The 17202-nt window shown below is 36.4% G+C and overlaps 1 protein-coding gene across 13 annotated transcripts in view; it reads right to left on the reverse strand.

The window, feature by feature from the left end:
- The window catches only part of CAMK2D (calcium/calmodulin dependent protein kinase II delta), a 314733-nt gene that overhangs the window by 195711 nt on the left and 101820 nt on the right, over positions 1 to 17202 (reverse strand). For all 13 annotated transcript variants that reach the window (XM_055588024.1, XM_055588019.1, XM_055588015.1 and 10 more), the window contains exon 3: positions 13167 to 13226. In XM_055588024.1, the coding sequence (XP_055443999.1) occupies positions 13167 to 13226 (60 nt within the window). The remainder of the gene's footprint in view (positions 1 to 13166; positions 13227 to 17202) is intronic.

Below are 17202 nucleotides of genomic sequence, written 5' to 3' on the forward strand. Positions count from 1 at the left end.
ATAAAAACAAAAGACCCCAAACCAAGAGTCTAGCTATAGTCATGCACTGGTCCAGGAGGGACGATCATAATCACTGTCAGGCAATTCCATCCTGAAGAGGAATGCCCAAGTGGTGAGAGGCTTACACTTTCTGACAAAAAGGGATTGGGTTTTAGGTGGTGTTGTGTGCTCTTTCTAGTTTCCTTTTTTTTTTTGCCCATGGTCCCTCAAAGGAGATACTTTCCAACCTTTAAAAAAATAATTTCATGTTCTCAAATTCAACTAAATTTCTAATCTCTCCCAACTTTCTTTTCCTGCTTTGTTCCCTGTTGTTAAAGGGCCCACCATCTCTCTAGTCACCCAAACTAGACACCTCTACCATGGTTCAGGAACTCATCATGTCTTATACATAAATTAATTCAAAAGACTCTTAAATGCTTTTCAACACATTTCTCCTGACACTAAACAATTATGTTTATTATTGCCAAATTTGTCTTTCGGGGAAAACTGAGATAATCATGTGTGTCGACTAAATAAATCTTTAATATTTTCCTATTTTCTATAGATTAGTGATCAAATTCCCTGGCATAGAAAGTCAAGACTCTCCATTATTACTCCCAATCAATCTTTACAACCAACACACAAGATACACTCTAATCATTCCAGAGTTTCTATCATTCCTCAAGTGTGATAAGGACACGTATATCTGATCTTTCCCTTTGATGTCCTTTCTGTAATGCTATTGGAGTCTGACCCCTACTTCTTTATGGCAAAATTCTGTTCATTACCCAACGTATTTCAGTTAAACGTTTTAGCTTATTCCTTAGTGTTCTCATGGCACTTAGTAATTGCTTCATTATAGTATATAACCACATTTTATTTTAATTGCATACATCACTATCTGCCCTTCTAAACTGTAAATTCCTTGTGGTTAAGGACTAGGTCTCACTCATCTCTGTTGCCTTTCAGTATTTTAAGTGCCAAATTAAATCAGTATCTTTAAATAATATTTTTAAAGGTAAATATTTTCAGAGCTAATCAAAGTATAAAATACTCTTCTACCACTTTGATTTTAAAGAGCTTTGCTTTTAATACAAAATAGATCAACAAAGCATTGTTTTATTTATTTATTTTTACAAATAATCTAACCCAAAGTCATTTGAATATGCAAAACCACTTATACTCAAGGGAATCATAATTATGACTCTCTCTACAGGGGAACTGTTTACATAAGATTCCCAGTTAAATATCTGAAAGTAAAATTATTCATTTTCTGAACAGAATGAATGAAAGACAAGATTTTCTATACATAAAAATAATGGACTCACAAATTACTGCTATCCTCTTTGGAGATTAATTTTTTAGGCTACAGAAATTTTTATTATTCTAAGCATTTTGTTAAAACTCACATGATATACTTGTTACTGAAAACAGTGAACTACTGAATTTCAATAGTGTGAATGAAATCCTATCAAAAGATTTTTGTCATTTCATAGACAGCATACTGTAAATGACCACTGAAATACAAAATATGAAAAAATATTTTAAGAAGAATTGAAGTCATATTACTGTATGTATCTATTTCCTTTCCTTCAACACAGTCCATTAGCCATTTAAACTAAATAATCAACAAAATTAACATATCAAAAAATAATCTGACACAATCATCACTCCAGGGCAAGTTTATCAAAGCTGGGGTTGTTTTTGTTAAGCAGATGAACTACAAACCTAATTCAAAAAGCAAACACCTCTACCTTTGGAGCATTTGTAAAGAAAACCAATCCCTATATTCAAATTTAAGGAGAATGAGATTACAGCATTACCAAAGTGACAACTTTTTTTTTAAACCAAACTAAACCACAGCAAGCATTATAAAATGGTAGAAATACCTGTTAAATTTGAACTCTAAACTGCGCTTTCAAAAGTTATCTTAAAACTAAATTACTATTGCTGAATATAGTCTATTAAAATAAGTTATAAGCACTGGCTTTTTAAAACACATGTCAACTTGAGGGTTCATCTGATCTTAGAATCCATCATCCTGTAAATGTCCTGTCCTAATTCATTTTTTACAACGTAAAGAATAGTTTTCTAAAGTTTGTTTTGTCCTGTTACACATCACCTTAATTACCACTGCTAGTTTGTTAACTTTCATTGTTTTCTGACAGATATTTATAGTAAAAGGTTGTCTGGCACAGCAAGCAAATTATTAATGCAGGATCAAAAATGACCATTTAAAATTTTTTTCACCAAGATACAAAAAATTACTGTCACTAAAATCAAAGCAAGAGAGTTTCAGAAAAACATCTATTTCTGCTTTATTGACTATGCCAAAGCCTTTGACTATGTGAATCACATAAACTGTGGAAAATTGTGAAAGAGATGGGAATACCAGACCATATAGAAACCTATATGCAGGTCAGGAAGCAACAGTTAGAACTGGACATGGAACAACAGACTGGTTCCAAACAGGAAAAGGAGTACGTCTAGGCTGTATATTGTCCCCTGCTTATTTAACTTACATGCAGAGCACATCATGAGACACACTGGGCTGGAAGAAGCACAAGCTGGAATCAAGATTGCCGGGAGAAATATCAATAACCTCAGATATGCAGATGACACCACCCTTAAGGCAGAAAGTGAAGAGGAACTAAAAAGCCTCTTGATGAAAGTGAAAGAGGAGAGTGAAAAAGTTGGCTTAAAGCTCAACGTTAAGAAAACAAAGATCATGGCATCTGGTCCCATCACTTCATGGGAAATAGATGGGGAAACAGTGGAAACAGTGTCAGACTTTATTTTGGGGGTCTCCCAAATCACTGCAGATGGTGAATGCAGCCATGAAATTAAAAGACGCTTACTCCTTTGAAAGAGTTATGACCAACCTAGATAGCATATTCATTTTTTTTGTTTGTTTTGTTTTTATTTTTTTATTTTATTTTTAAACTTTACAAAATTGTATTAGTTTTGCCAAATATCAAAATGAATCCGCCACAGGTATACATGCATATTCAAAAGGAGAGACATTACTTTGCCAACAAAGGTCCATCTAGTCAAGGCTATGGTTTTTCCTATGGCCATGTATGGATCTGAGACTTGGACTGTAAAGAAAGCTGAGCGCCGAAGAATTGATGCTTTTGAACTGTGGTGTTGGAGAAGACTCTTGAGAGTCCCTTGGACTGCAAGGAGATCCAACCAGTCCATTCTGAAGGAGATCCGTCCTGGGTGTTCATTGGAAGGACTGATGCTAAAGCTGAAACTCCAGTACTTTGGCCACCTCATGCGAAGAGTTGACTCATTGGAAAAGACTCTGATGCTGGGAGGGATTGGGGGCAGGAGGAGAAGGGGACAACAGAGGATGAGATGGCTGGATGGCATCACCAACTCGATGCACATGAGTTTGAGTGAACTCTGGGAGTTGGTGATGGACAGGGAGGTCTGGCATGCTGCGATTCATGGGGTCGAAAAGAGTCGGACATGACTGAGCGACTGAACTGAACTGAAAATCAAATTATTTCCATAATATCTGTATCTGCTATGAATGTTTCAATAATCTCAGGATGATATTTCCCCTCTGGGGTTAGAAATAAAGATAAATAGTAAAATTACACAATATCTCTAGGAAAGGGTCTTAGTCTACTGTTATTTTAATCAATCTTCACAAAACTTGGAGCTTCTTTTATCTACTTATTAAACAACAGTTTGAGTAATCCAAAGTTAGAGCATGGACTGTGAGAGTATCAGTGGCATCTACAGGCTTGAATTCCAGCTTGACTGCTTACAGCTGTATGAGTTTGGTAAACTGTGTAATCTCTTTGGGTTTTAGATTCCTGGTCTGTAAAATGGAGATAAGAAGGGCATGTGTTTGCATTGTGGATTAAAAGACCATGAGCATGGAGAGTGCTCAGACCAGTGCCTGATAGCACAGCTAACAGTTCTGTTAGTAACTCTGGTGACAGAGTTTACTGGAATGTTTCTTTTCATTCGGCCCATCTTCAAATCTTAACACAATAGCTTTCTATACCTAAATTTATTTTTATTATCGAAGCTATCAGAAGACAGGGAGTACAGCAATGATTTTTAAGTGATTAAAAGATTCCTGAGCTCTATTCATGGCTTCCTGACTACTGTTCTTGCCTGTGGTGAGGGCAGAGAGAGGAGATGATTCCAACCAACTCAAGTCCCAGGAAAACAAACAAAGAAAAAGGTGCAAGTAATACTTGGAATTATTTTTCTTTCAAGTTTTAGTTTGGGGTCTAATTCTGAGCCTGAGAAACTAACACAAACTTCCGGTACTCTGTTAGGGGACTCTACCCTGAAACCAGGGAAGATGGGACAAGAAGAAGACAAAATAGGTTTAGTAGAAAAATCAGGAGATATGTTTGGGTAAACAATATGCATTGATAGATCAACCTGTACTACCCAGTAAGTCTCAATCACAAATTGTCCTTCATTTGTAACAGGACCGTTTTCTCTATCATTTCATACACAATCCAGCTACTTTTTGTGTAACTCAGGAGCTGGTTTTTTCACTTGATGGATGGGAAAAATAACTTACAAAGGAACCAATAACAAATGGACTCAGATCCAAACTCACTAATTAAAAGAGAATCTAAAATATTATCTTGAATCTAGAGTTTTTACACCAGTATTTTATCTTTCTACTAAATAAGATGTTTACTCTTAAAGATTATGAATTTAACTTTCAACCAAAAATTATAAAGTGTATATTACTAGCCATATTAAATAAACAAAAAGGAAGGAAGGAAGGAAAGGAGGCAAGGAGGGAGGAAAAGCTAATAGATAATGAGTATTTTTGAAAATATTTATTTGGTGGGAGAAAAAAAGGTTTGTGCTACATTTGTTAGAAGAGGATAATCAATTCTGCAGACAGCAAGACGTTCTAAAAAGTAACTTAGCCTTCACACCAAATAATCAAGTAAAAGAAGTGAGATCTAATCAAATAAAAGGTGAAGATAAACCAAGAGTACTTTGGTTTTTATTACTGAATAGTGTTAAATTACCTTTTATCTGTTGAACAGTCACTGGAGAAAGTTGGTTAACAATAAAAATGATATATTCTTGAGTAACTGCAAACATGAATATTAGGCCTAACTGCCAATAATGAAGGAGGTCACAGAGAAAAACTACTTAAGTATTATGTGCTTGGAACATTGTTGAATTTCTCACAACACTGAAAAAAACTTTTGACTGTCATCCACAAAAACATTAATTTTGTCTTCTCAGCACACCAATTCAACATTTACTTACACGAGCTGTTCTTCTGCATGTGACTCTTTAAAGGGTTCAAAACCAAAATCTTGTAGCAACAGCCATGTAAGGCAATTTAATCATCTGATAACTACTGGGAATGTCTAAGATTAGTATTTGCTGGGGCTTCCCTAGTGGTCCCGTGGCTGACTCCAAGCTCCCAATACAGGGGGCTGGGGTTAGACCCCTGGTCAGGGAACCAGATCCCACATATAGACCAGACCTGGCACAGACAAATCAATAAATATTTTTAAAAATATTAATATTTACTGAATTTAAGCTTATACAAAACTTGATTGGATTGGTTTCTTATAAATTCTAGAAACCTGAAAGAGGACTGCATGCAGATATTAAGGTAAAATTTTGTTAGAAACATAAGAACATGAGACTATTAATTTTATCTTGTAAAAATTAGAAAGATGCTAGTTGACCCAACAAATTTTTGAAAAGACTAGGGAGATCTAAAAATGAGGTTAACATATTACTTTTACAGAATGACACCATACCTCCAAGATCAAGTAAAAGAAGAGACAGTACATGCACAATGAGGTCATAAGCACGTTGTACATTTATCATCTCTTTGGAGATCTGTGAGGGACCTTGGGCATATTTCCCTACTAAAACTTCCACTCTCTATCTGTAGACTCTATATTGGGCTTAAATAATTCCTAAGGACTCTTCCAGTTTTATATTTTAGGAAAAGGAAATTATACATACCCTCGATGCCATAAATTATCACTCACAGGCATGGGAAAACTGCTTATATAGAAAGAAATGTCTATATATATTCTTTAATTTCTACCTGTCATTGAATGTAATTTCATGTATTGTTATATATGTCAAATTACAAAACTCGTTCAATCAGAGCATCTTTCTGATTCATACCCGGGTAAATATATAAGATATAACTTATATTCTTAAACTTAATGTTTACCCTATATGAGGGGAAGACTTATTTGAACCAAAAACATCATCAAAATTCTCCTAGAAAGGAAAACACAAATAACAATGACTTTTCAAGCGTATTGCTACAAATCAGGTTCCTAAACACCAATACCTCTGTATATAGAGGGTATTAACAATTTAAGTTTGTCAATGTCATTAAAGAACTGTGACTTTGGATTAAGTCATATAGATTTAGAAAATGTTAGTTTCATTAATGGTTGAAAAAAATAAGAAGTTTGTACTGATAATCTATGAGAGCTCTTTCACTGCACTATTGATTCTGATTATTTATAATATGTATATTATACATAATATGATATATATATATATACAGACAGTTTATATCATACAAATAATACACAACAGATTCTGAAATATATTTTCCCACTATTGAGTACATATACCTCTCAGGAAGAAATTACTAAATATTAAGAAATGATTGTATAATATCACTTAATTATGAAATCTAAAAAATAAAACTAGCAAATACAACAAGACAGAAACAGACTCAGACATAGACAAACTCGTGGTTACAGTGTGGGGTGGAGAGGGGGAGGGGGATGATAGGAACAGGGTTTCAAGAGATACAAACTACTCTGTATAAAATAAATAGGCTGCAATGATATATTGTACAACACAGGGAATATAGCCAATATTTCATAATAACTATAAATGGAATATAACCTTTAAAAAGTGAATCACTATGTTGTACACCTAAAACAATATGGTAAACTAACTATACCTCAATTAAAAAGTAAAATGATTAATTAGGTAGTTTCTGGTAAGTAATGCTCCATAATAATTTTTTCAGTTGTTTATCTACATTAAATAGCTTCCAAAGTTTATTAACTCCTCACCAAAATGACAAGATGCCTTATTTAATTCTAATAATTCTCAGAAGGAAATAAAAAGATCAAAATCTTCTCTTCTTTACAATGAGAACAGCTAGAAGTTAGTGAGCAGACAGAACGTGCTTTGGCAGTTCACAGATCAGCATCAGAAGTAGAATAAAGCGGGGTCCACAAGTCTATAGAGTTTTCCATTAATACTACATCTTTAATTTTCTATTGCACTTTATAACGACATATCAGTGACTGTGTTTATGTGTTCTAGGGTCGTGGCTATGAGAGACAGTAAAAAGGATGTAATCATGAAGAGATTATGATCTCAGGAAGGTTAACTCATTGTAGGTGGGGTCCCAGGGCTCTAATACAGACTAGACTTGAAAAGGCCACATATCCCTTCCATTGACTCTCCGGCTACTGGGCTTCGCTAAGCCTCGTTAGTAAAGGCTCCCCTTAAAAGGTGATGCTGATCCGCTACAAATAGAGATGTTCCTTCCAACTTTCAAAAACTTGTCTTGCACTTTCCAACATCTACAAAAAGGGTAAATTCAAGTCCTTAGAGAATGGGATAACCCAGTAACAAAATCTTGTCATACCACTAACTGCAAAGTTGTCTCAAATACTGATCTCCTCGGAAATAAAGGATTGTAAGTAGGCATTTTCTCACTGAGGGCATCAAGTTTATCAGATCAAAGCTCTTGATATTTTCTCTTTTCTTTCCCTAGTCCAGTTCTTTTCAGATTCGTATAGCTGAATTTAATGAGTATATTGCTTCTCTTCCTAGTTTTTCCTTACTGTTTTTAATTATTTGGGCTTCACTACAGGTTTCAATAAATTTCTCAGTAATAATGCTGATCAAAGATCAAGCACAAAAGCAATGGAAATACAGAATCATTTTGAGAACGATTTAGCTATTACCTTAAGTATCAATATTTTATTTTACTACCTTAGTGGCATTTTCCCCTGGTTTAGTAAATATGCTGACATGTAGCTCAAACTATCTGGCTTACCACAAATCTTTTCGTACCTCAAGAGAAAATAAGCCATTTTATTCAAATAAGAAATGAACAATAGAAAACAAGCTAATTAACAGAAGCATGAGGTCAGACAATCTCTCCAAATTTCATCAACGCTGTGGTGCCAGTTTAGAGTTAGCCATCAATATAATCCTTCCAGTTTGTTCAAACAAACTGACGTGCTGCTCCAAGGTCAGAGAAACGATGGGGCTACTGAGGAAATTGCCTCTACTTTCAAATTAGTGGCATCAAAGCACGCATGGGGCTTTTCAGAGACTACACAGCCCACACAGAGAAGGGTGCCACGCTGGAGCTATTGCAATTCTTACCCAAGACAATGGAGCCAAGGGCACTCGGGTGATAAAAACTGGATTTTGGTGAACTGGAGGAGCACTATTATTTCTGACTCTGCTTAGGTGACTACAACCCGTTTCACACACCGCAGACAGAGCAAATCGGTCTGTGATTTGCTCCTCTCACTTGGCTTCTCATTGCACTTAGAATAAAACCCAAACCCTCTAACCTGGTTTAAAAGTCCTCCCACCAGGTACTACTATCCTTCTGACTCATCTAAGGGTACCTCCCGTTCCCCCAGCACAGGGCACACGCTGGAGCCTGACTCCCCGCCTAACAAGAGAAGCTCCTCTGCTCACAGTCCTTCCTCTCTGAGCTTTTCCATGACGGCTTCTTCCTATCATGGAGCTATAACTTTAAATGTGACCTCCGCATACATAGTGTGCCAGACAAGCCACTCTAAAGTAATGACAGAGACTCTTTCCTCAACCCAGGTTTAGGCTCATCTGAGAGCTGGACTGTGAAGAAAGCTGAGTGCCGAAGAATTGATACTTTTGAACCTTGGTGTTGGAGAAGACTCTTGCGAGTCCCTTGGACTGCAAGGAGATCCAACCAGTCCATTCTAAAGGAGGTCAGTCCTGGGTGTTATTTGGAAGGAGTGATGCTAAAACTGAAATTCCAGTACTTTGGCCACCTCATGCAAAGAGCTGACTCATTGGAAAAGACTCTGATGCTGGGAGGGATTGGGGACAGGAGGAGAAGGAGACGACAGAGAATGAGATGGCTGGATGGCATCACCGACTCGATGGACATGAATTTGGGTGAACTCTGGGAGTTGGTGATGGACAGTGAGGCCTGGCGTGCTGCAATTCATGGGGTCTCAAAGAGTCGGACACGACTGAGCAAGTGAACTGAACTGAAGCCCTCTTTTCAACTAGGTCATGTCCTTTGAGGTCCTGTTCTCAAACTAACTGAGTGAGTTATAGCCAAGAATCCTGGGAAGTCACCCTCCCACCTTTGATATTTGCTTACCCTTGAAATCTGATCAAGTTCTTCACCATCTATCCTTGATATCTAAGTCCTCAGTCTGCCTTTAATAAGAATTTTGTTATTCTAGGCCACTTTAGCAAGAATCCCCCTACTTTTGATAGCTCTTCTTAATAACTTTCCACTCACTGATCCCTCATTTTACTCCTTGGCCATAAAATCTCCAGTTGTCTTTGCTAAAATCAGAATTTATCTCAGCTCTTTCTTCTACTGCAGTAATACTGAATCAAATCTGTCTACTGACTTTAACTGTGTGTGCTGTGTCTCTCTTCGACAGTAGCCACCCAATGCCCTGGTATCAAATTACCCTAATTTAATTCTCTGCAGAGAACCAGTTCCCATGACATTATTCCCAAAGTTTATTTGCTTACGGCCTTTCTCCTTCCATGAGGTTCCAAGCCTGGGGAAAAGCAGGGATATTATCTTTCTTGATCACTGCTTCATTACCAGTATGTTAAGCCTAGAACATGGGCTGGTGATAGCTTCACACTAATAACCTTTGTTGACAATTAAAAATTATATTTTCATGGTTTGTCTAAAGGGGAATGAAATATATACAAGAGAATGCTGGAAATTAACATACACAGAAGATGCATTATAAAAAGGCAGACATGAACAAATATTAAAAAGTTGTTCTCTCTGGTTTCTTCTTCCTATATAATTGTGTTTTCCAAATTCTCCACTAAATGTGTGTATTACTTTGAAAATCAGAAAAACATAAAAAAAAACTGCTGAAGAAAAAGTGGTTTAGTGAATGACCACTTTTAGTTGGTTTAATATGTTTCTTTGGGAGCAACATTTCAGTTGCTGTAAATCCTCAGATTATCGATTCTGTGCCAAGAGAAAGACACACAAAAATAAAAATGCACCAAGCCAATTTTCACAGGGGAAAAAATCGTCAGAAATAGTATTTCCATCCTTGAAGTTCAAAAAACCTGACAGATTTAAGAAAACCAAGCAAATAATAGAACAGAGGAAGTAGAGGAGGATAAGAATCTCATATTCTTTAGATACCAAATTATCTATTTCAAGGAAATCAAGACCAAATGCTATGACTTTCCTGGTAGTTCAGTGGCTAAGACTCCATGCTCCCAATGCTGGGGGCCTGGGTTCAAGCCAGATTCCATATGCTGCAACTGAAGAGATCCCATATACGGCAATGAAGAATGAAGATCCTGCATACAGCCCCTAAGACCCAGCACAACCAAAGAAATACATAAACACATTAAAAAAAGAAAAGGCCAAATGCTGTCTTTCCTTCCTGAATGAGTAGCAAGTAAGCAAGAGATCCCTGTGAAGCTGTTAACGACCTCAACAGGACCACCTGCCAGTCCACCAGCAGGTGTCCATGGTAGCAACTATCTATGGAGCACACCTTTGTCTGTGGTGCCTGACCATTTTATATTACTGTTTTCCTTGTTGTTTCACCATTTGTCATTACAAGAGTAAATGCAACATTGTCACATTACATAGCATGGAGCTCCATCAATTAAGATAAAATAAAAACGACTCATCCTCCTTTCTCCAATCGGGGGGGGGGGGGGGGGGAAAAAGCTTTGGTGGAGTCCATGGAGCAAGTGCCTGCCTCAGGGCCTGTTTGCAAAGGCAGTTTGTTCCCTCTGCCTGTAGAGCTTTCTTTTCCCAGAGAGTCTCTTCCAGCAGACTTGCCTCCTCCTGTTTCTTAGGTTTTCAATCAAATTTCATTCTTAGTAAAGTCATCCTTATCAGTCCTTTAAAATGTAATCCCCCATCATACCCAGTTTCTTTTCCCCTGCTTTCTCTCCCAGTAATTAACACAGCCTACCGTCCGCTATGTGTGCTGTGTCTACCCCAGCAATGCAAGCTCCACAAGGGGAGGAATATTAGACTGCTGTATTCTCACTATATTCTCAAAATATTAATTTGTTGAGTAAATGAATGATATGAGTGAATTTGCTACTCTATAATTTGAGATCATGTCTTAGAAGTTTAATATATCTATGATTTATACACTAAAGTACAGGATTACTAGAAATCTCTCTTGTGGTTAGAAACGGGTCTGAAAGTTCAAAAGACCTGAGAGAGAGAAGAAAACCTCAAGTGCAGCGACCAACGACGCTGGCTGCCACGGACCCTTGAGAAAACGCTATTTTGTGTCCGAGTGTGTTGATGGCGCGATCTCATAAGACTTTAGAACTTTGCCCAGTGTACAGCTTCCCCTTTTTTGTAAGGCTATTCTGTATGGGAGTCAAAATGAAAATCATTCTTGTTTTACTTTGGGTTTCTTTGGTTCAACTTTGGTCTGCTAAAGGAAATGGAGGCAACTACTTTCATTATCTATAGAAGTTGAGTTTCATAGAAGAATCCCTATTAAAAACAAATAAGCAAAAACAACTTTCCTTCATATGAATAACAAGTTCAGTAAACTACGATTTCATTTACCTTAAACCTGAGTGAGAAAAACAGTCTTTGAACTATAATCAGTTTGTACTGTATAAGTCCTCTTTAGTCAATATTATGAGCTGAATTGTGTCTCTCCAAAATTCATGTTGAAGTCCCAACTTCCAGTTCCCCAGAATGGGAGGATATTTGGAGCTAGGGTCTTTAAAAGAGTAATTGAGGTTTTAGGAGGGACCTTAATCCAATGTGATCAGTGCCCTTAAAGAAGAAATTAAAATAGAGACATTATACAGAAGGAAGATCATGTAAAAACATAAGAAGATGGCCACCAAGAAGCCAAGGAGGGAGGTCTCAGAAGAATCCATGCCTCTCCACACCTTGATCTCAGACTTTTTGTTTCCAGAATTGTGACAAAAGATATTTCTCTAAGTTATCCAGTCTGTGGAACTTGGTGTTATGACAGTCCTAGCAAAATAATCCATCCAGTTAAGAAATGCCATAGACTGTTATTAAGGTAAAATACTTAGAAAGAGGCATATTCACATTTCAGAAGTTGTTTTGTTCTCTGTAACCAGAAGGCTCTTATTAGACAGCCACTCATTTGTTAATGCTTCAGATTTACTTGTTAGTGTCTATTTACTCAAGAACCTAAGAAGTACCTACAAAAATGAAGGATACTAAAAACTTCAAGGAAGGAACAGAGCCAGAATGGCTTTATACATAAAAATAGAGAAACTTAGATCTTGTCAATGAATGACTGTTATTTTTACTGCACTGTGGCTCCCTCTTCCCCTTCTCCCACATCAGAAATGTTTTGGCTGACAGTAAAACCAACAGAGTGGGGCAGTAACATTTTTCAAAAATAATCAAAACTATTGTCACAGAAGGCGGCATTTTCTTTTCCTTTCCTTTGTTTCTTTCCTCTATTTCTCTTACATTCAATTATGTCTCAATTTTGAACATTATCATGTTATTATATTCATGAGGGATAATATTCTAAAATAATTATACTAGTTTCTAGAATAGAATCAATGATTACAAAGTAAACGTTTTACAGGAGAGGTGAAAAGTGACTTCGCTGACTAACATAACGGCTTAGATTCTGCCTCTCCGTAAAGTAGCAGCAGCTGAAGAACCATCAAAGATACATAAGAGCGCTGTTCAACTAAAATGCCGTACATTACTTCTAACGTGCTGGTAAGAAAGAACTGCTACCTCTTGAAAAACTTTCAAACACTCTGAAGAATCAAATGTAACCTATATCAAAAGTTAGGAACCTATTAATTAATAATTAAAAATAATATTCTAGTTTATGAAATATCTTAAGTTGTGTAAAATTATGTTATGTAAAATTTTCATTAATATTTAAAACATGCTGAAAACATTTCCTTACCAATATTGGGGTGCTTCAAAAGACGGCAGATTCTAGCTTCCCTTTCCAGTTTCTGATGATCTATTAAAAAAAAAAAACAGAAAAATAAATTACATTTCACCAAAAGATGAAGCAATGATAAACAACATATTAAAATGACATAAAGACTTTACATTTATTTATATTTTGGTTTCTTTAAGTCATTTGAGTTGGGAATTAGGTGAACACAATAGTTTAATAATCTAAATATTTTTATTGGTTTGAAGTTTGATTGCAGCATAGAACAGCTTTGAATTTAGATTTGAGCCCGGGAAAACAGTAAAAATGGCACAAAACAATAACATTCTTTCTTATCGTTACCCTAGGTATATATTATTACAACAACTTTAGCCAATATGGACATACACATTTAAACAAAAGATATCTATCTAGCAATCAGAATGCCAATGGAACCAGTGCTAAACAGGGTTAGTAACAGTTTATTCCTAACAACAAAGTGTTTCCTGTCCAGACATACTTTCTATCAACTACTCCACAGAATTTCTGGTTCAGCTTCCTAGGCGTAGGATACTTTTCGATGTATCATGGACTCTCCAAACACCAAACTGCTTGCTCGTCTCCACCCTTCTCTGTATCCCTAAGCATTTCTTTGAAGGGGCACAGAGATTACTGTAAACTTGCATTTTAAAAACTATATGATACTCTTCTTTGGTTTCCTTATAGTAGTTCATATGCACATAATTATAACCAAAATCACTAGCCAAAGCACAAAAAAAGTAACAGAGAGAGAAGCAAAAACATAGCAGAAAACACATGTTGCCAGTAAGAATAGTGTTGTAGAGTGGTCCTTATTGAAAGACCTGGAAGTCCTTACCTCAAAGACCTGATTTAAACCTTACAACAGCCCTCTAAGATAGGCAATCTTATTATCCCTCCTTTACAAGTACAAAAACTAAGGCAGAGAAAGGTTAAGACCATAAAACTAGTTACTTGCATCTACCAACCTGCTCTCACTAACTGGTGTCACAAGACAGCCTTAAGAGACTGAGGGGGCATCTACCTAACCACCCCACACATTTTATACCAACTGTCCTCACACTCTGGTCTCAGAACCCCTTCACACTCTTAAATTATCTGGGAATCCCCCAACAAAGCTTTTGATTATGTGGATTAGATCTATTAATGCTTATTAGCAATAAAACTGAGACAAACTTTAAACAGATATTTATAAATTCACTTAATATAATAATGAACCCATTATATTAACATAAGTGACTGCATTTAATTTTTAAACATTTATTAGGAAATAACTGAAACTTACAGAAAACTCAAGGACCAAGAATAGTTCCCCCAAATCCTAGGTACTGTTAATTCAGATATATTATTAACATTTTACCCATTTTCTTTTACACAATTTTATGTGCCCTCCATGTATATGATCATGTGTATCTATACATATTTACCTAATTGACACATGTATATACAAATATATACATATGTTTATTAAAAAATGAACCATTTAAAGGTAAGTTAATAAACATTAAGGTCCTTTACCCCTAAAATTTCAGTGTGCATTACCAAGAATTGTGAATATTCTCTTACAATCATAGTATGTTATCAACTTCCACAAATTTAACAATAAGACAATAATTTACCATTCACACTCCCATTTTATCGATTTAACCCAAGGATGTCTGTTATAGCATTTTTCTCCTTTTAATGCAAGATCCAGTCTAGGTTCAAATATGGCATTTAGTTGTCATTTCTCTTTAGCTCCTTTAGTCTGGAATATTTCCACAGTTTCCCTTTATCTTTTGTGACCTGACATTTCTGAAGAATACCATCATGTCTATTTTTTAAAGAGAATATTTCTCATTTTGGTTGTTTGGTTTTGTCAAATGATCGCTCATGATTTGATTAAGGCTATGTGTTCTCAGCTAGAACATTATCCTTCTCAGGCTCTCACATCTGGATGTACACACTGTCCAACCGCTCCTCAAAAGTAATGATAAGCAGATCAAGGTGCTGCTGAATTTCTTTAATTATCTTTTTAATTTTCTTTTGTAACTAACAAGTATGTGGGAAGACATTTTAAGATCATGAAAACATCTTGCTCTTCATAAAAATTTCCCTCTATATTTAGCATTCAGTGATAACTCTTGCCTGAACCAATCTTTAATTTGATGTGCTTTTGGGAACAATAGGTGCTTAAGTGCTGATTTTCCAACTCCAGCATATACAAATGAACGCAAAATGTTAAACTAGATTTTGAAGACGCATCTAACACCATGTTAAATACTGTAGAAGTAATACACATAAAGCATATGGAAAGCATATGCTTATAGGAATTATAATTTTTGTAATGGAGACAGGAAAATGAAACACATATGCTAAACTATGTGAGCTATATATCATCTGATACACCTACAATTATGTGAAAATGAAGAAGGAGGTAGCAAAAGACCTTTATGGACAATAAGTGAGTGGTATCAAGTTTTAGCTGTAGAGATAAACACAGAATTTTATATAGCCTATTCTTATGGGCTGACTGTGTCCCTGTAAAATTCCTCTGTTGAACTCCTAACCTCTAGTACCTCAGAATGGGACTGTATTTGGAGATACTGTTTTTAAAGGGAATAATTAAGTTAAAATGAGGTAATTAAGGGTGGACCCTAATGTAATATGACTGGTGTCCTTAAAGGAAAAGGAGTTTAGGACACGGACGTGCCAAGAGGGAAGACCACGTGAAATCACAGGGAGAAGATGGACATCTACAAATCACAGAGAGGCTTCAGAAGAGACCAACCCTGCCAATTCCTTGGTCTTGGATTTCTAGCCTCCATAATTTGAGTAAATAAATTTCTATCATTCAGGCTTAGTCTGTGGTACTTTGTTATGGCAGCCTCTAGCTAACTAATAGAAGTATTAGCTTTCCATCACTATAAAACAAAGTACTACAAATTTAGAAGCTTAAAACAATATGTATTTTTAATCTTGCATTTTCTGTGCACCTGGAACATGGGCATATTTTAAGTGAGCCCTTTGTTTTAGGGTTTCTCACAAGATGCCATGAAGGTATCAGCTAGGGTTGGGGTACCATCGAGAATCTTGACTGGGCAGGATCTGCTTCTAAGCCCATAGCCGGGGGTAGTATTTAGTTCCCCAAGAGCTGCTGAGCTGAGGGTCTCAGCTTTCTAGCTGGCCACTGGCTGGAGGCTGCCCTCACTTCCTTGCCACATGCCAACATGGCAACTTGCTTCATAAAAGCCACCAAAGGAAAGAAACTGCTAGCAAAAGGAAGTCCCTATCTCATCTAGCCTAATCACGAAGTGACAACCACCACACTTGCCATGTGTGCTTGGTTAGAAGCAAGTCCCTAATAGAAAGCCCAGAGATAAATCCACGTACCTTATCTTTGACAAAGGAGGCAAGAATATACAATGGAGAAAAGACACTCTCTTTAACAAGTGGTGCTGGGCAAACTGGTCAACCACTTGTAAAAGACTGAAACTAGAACACTTTCTAACACCATACACAAAAATAAACTCAAAATGGATTAAAGATCTAAACGTAAGACCAGAAACTATAAAACTCCTAGAGGAAAACAGGCAAACACTCTGACATAAATCACAGCAGAATCCTCTATGACCCATCTCCCAGAAATGGAAATAAAAGCAAAAATAAACAAATGGGACCTAATTAAACTTGTCAGCTTTTGCACAATGAAGGAAACTATAAGCAAGGTGAAAAGACAGCCTTCAGAATGGGAGAAAATAACAGCAAACGAAGCAATTGACAAATAATCTCAAAACTATACAAGCACCTCCTGCAGCTCAATTCCAGAAAAATAAATGACCCAATCAAAAAATGGGCCAAAGAACTAGACATTTCTCCAAAGAAGACATACAGATGGCTAACAAACACATGAAAAGATGCTCAACATCACTCATCAGAGCCGCAAATCAAAACCACAATGAGGTACCATTTCATGCCAGTCAGAATGGCTGCTATCCAAAAGTCTACAAGCAATCAATGCTGGAGAGAGTGTGGAGAAAAG

Source organism: Bubalus kerabau, chromosome 7, assembly GCF_029407905.1.
Source record: "Bubalus kerabau isolate K-KA32 ecotype Philippines breed swamp buffalo chromosome 7, PCC_UOA_SB_1v2, whole genome shotgun sequence".
Classification (NCBI taxonomy): Eukaryota; Metazoa; Chordata; class Mammalia; order Artiodactyla; family Bovidae; genus Bubalus; species Bubalus kerabau.